The 3,105-nt window shown below is 48.6% G+C and overlaps 1 protein-coding gene across 1 annotated transcript; it reads right to left on the reverse strand.

Moving 5' to 3' along the window:
- Positions 1–1,626: 1,626 nt before the first annotated feature.
- On the reverse strand, positions 1,627–2,958 carry Pmar_PMAR025264 (delta-aminolevulinic acid synthetase, putative; the record flags this gene model as incomplete). Its single annotated transcript, XM_002779962.1, has 1 exon — positions 1,627–2,958. One exon carries the CDS (start codon positions 2,956–2,958, stop codon positions 1,627–1,629), a length of 1,332 nt encoding a protein of 443 aa, XP_002780008.1.
- Positions 2,959–3,105: the final 147 nt, after the last annotated feature.

Genomic DNA, 3,105 nt, shown 5'->3' on the forward strand with positions numbered 1-3,105 from the left:
GTGGAGAGGAAGTACTTCTCAACTTCAGCTACCAGTAGCCTTTGGAGGTTTTGGTCTTCGACGAAGGATTTCAGGAAACCAACTACTGTAGTCTCTACTCTGTAACAGAGTAGAGACGGGAAAGCGTCGGATAAGGAGTGGATGCCAGGTGTTTGGAAGCTTCCGAGGATGGCCTCAGGACCTTCACTATATCACGCATATACTTGTACTCCTTAGGTGTGAAGCCATACTCACACACGGTGTCAGAGATTTTCCCAGTAACTTCCGAGGTTTTGATCTTGGACTGGAAAGCGTCGAAGGACATCTCGTTGTTGAGAACATTTTCCACCATGACGAGGGTACTATTCCATCTCGTAGGCGTGGCGATCATGTAGTTCATGTTGGGTCTGCCATCTCCAGGGAGCTCAGCCCTGACATCTTCCATTATTCTTGCCGCTCGCTAGAAATCCTAAGCATTGTCAACAGCTTCCTGCACTTGGTTAAGACATCGTGGACCACCATCTGGTTACGAAGAGGATTTTTGCGGACTAAGTCGTCGAGCCAAGCTGCATCATCTTCTGATGACCACTAGTCGTCCGCTTTACTGCCCTCTCCATTCTTGTCACTATGGACAGCATCACATAGGTAGTCGTTTTCATCCTCCTGAGGAGGACCTCCTCGGTGGTGCCATCCTGGAGCAGGATTCCTGGTTGCCATCTTGGTTGTCTGGGGGAAGCTTCTCTTCATCGATTATACCAACGAATAGTGTGAGAGCATGCGAGACAGCCAAGTGGAGTCGATGGCCGGTTTATCGGCGATATCCGCTAACAATAACATCCGCTTTATCCTTGTCTTCAGCCTTCCTGCTGCCGAGTGAGAGTTTTGTGCCAGCTCGACGTACATCTGACCCGGAGTCGGTCACAACGAAGGCAGCCTTCGTTGTGACCGACTCGTTTCAGGTAGCCGCTACCTGAAACGATATCAAATATGCTTATGATGGTTGTGGTTATCTTGCTTCATCTACTATCTCCATTCTCGACAATGTTTTGTGGATGATCTCAGCCCGGTTAACTGCAGTGTGCTCTGCAGTGATCTCCTGAAGGCCAATTATCGCCGACTTCATAACCGTCTGAGGCTGCTCTCGGTCTTCTGGGTCACTGATTCCTGGCAACTTGCCAGGAATCTTAATTTCAGGGTATTTGACACCAGAATAGCGTAACACGAACATCAGTAGCGGATCGACAACATTGATGAAAGCAATTTAGCATTCACTTGTAGCATTGATAAACTATCCGTATATTGAGCCTGTTCGCATCAGGATATCCCTCCTATCTGTTAGAAAGACTCAGTCGATAATTAAAATGCAAGTTGCATTATGTAACCACTGGAACTCAAAATCACATAACCATATTTTCAAGCTCTTCTCAGTTAGGGGAGCGCATACGAAAACATTGTATCACTAAACAAGCCAGAATAATCAACGATTTCGAGTAACTATAATAGATAGTCTCTGTATGAGACAATAATAACCGGGCCCGCACTCGGAGAAACTGAGTAACGGTTATGCCCGCCATCAGAAAACGCTTCGAAGCAGAAAACTGACGGAGAGAAGAAAAGCTTGTCAATCAACACCAAGATATTTGCACACTACTCAGTGACGTCATCGACAGGAACGTTCCTGGGCAGCTCAAGGTCATCCCAAATGTTGTCCAAAGCAGAAGTGAGCATGTCGAGATCTTCTTCAGAGTGCAGTGGTAGAGGAGTGATTCTAACACGTTCAGTGCCTCTAGGCACAGTAGGGTAGTTGATCGGCTGTAGATATATGTTGTACTCGTCCAACAGCTTGTCGGTAACTTGCTTAACCTTCACCGGATCTCTGACCAGCACCGGCACAATGTGACTAGTGCTGTTCATCACAGGAAGCCCCTTAGAGCGTAGCTTAGCCTTCAACTGCTTAGCACGTAATTGTTGCATCTCTCTCTCGGCACCCGACTGGCGGAGATAACGAACTGATGCAAGAGCACCAGCGGCGACTACAGGGGGGATGGCAGTAGTGAAGATGAAACCAGCAGCATAGGAGCGAACACAATCAATGAAGTTCTTCGAAGCTGCAACATAACCACCAAAGACGCCATAGGCCTTTCCAAGAGTTCCAGAAATGACATCAATACGGTCAGCGACGCCATCACGTTCAGCAACACCTGCACCGTGCTCGCCGTACATACCAACAGCATGAACCTCATCACAGAAAGTGAGCGCATTGTATTTTTCCGCGAGATCGCAGATTTTCTCCAGAGGAGCGATAGAACCGGCCATGGAATACACAGACTCGAAAATGATCATCTTCGGTCTCTCGAGGGGATACGACTTCAAGATGGACTCCAACTGCTCGAGGTTGTTGTTCTTGAATATAGTCTTCTCACAACCAGAATGGCGTATACCCTCGATCATAGAGGAGTGGTTGCCCGAATCGGATATCATAATGCAATCAGGCATGATTTTGCCCACGGCTGAGAGAGTGGCCTCGTTGGCTACATAACCGCTAGAGAACACCAAAGCCGACTCCTTCTCGTGATTCAATGCCAATTCGTGCTCCAACTCGACGTGGTACTTAGTCGTGCCAGAGATGTTTCTGGTGCCACCAGCACCAGTGCCACTCGTGTCAATAGCCTCGTGACAAGCCTGCAACACCACAGGGTTTTGACCCATACCAAGATAGTCGTTCGAACAGAACACCATCACTTCTCTAGGGATGCCCGCCTCGTCGTTCTGACCACGGAAAGTTGCCTTCGGGAAAGTACCGACGTGCCTCTGTAGATTGGCAAAGTAGCGATATCTCCCCTCTTGCTTTAGCTTCTCGATATTGTACTCGAACTTGGCCTCGTACATTTTATCAGCAACTCTCGTTACTAGGGACTTCTTCACAGCGCCGTCGTCAAGGTCGTTGTGAATAAGCACAGGCTTCTCAACAACAGACATGACAGGACAGAAACTGGCAAAGGTCTCAACCGCGGACTTTTCGGGCATGCCTTTGGTCCTAGCGACAAAGGGACATACTTGCTTGACCTCAGATAGATTCACCGGTAGTGGCGACGAACGGGACGCCACTGCAGCTGCCGCCTGACG

The sequence above is a fragment of the Perkinsus marinus genome (assembly GCF_000006405.1).
Source record: "Perkinsus marinus ATCC 50983 genomic scaffold scf_1104296944798, whole genome shotgun sequence".
In the NCBI taxonomy this organism is placed as follows: Eukaryota; Perkinsozoa; order Perkinsida; family Perkinsidae; genus Perkinsus; species Perkinsus marinus.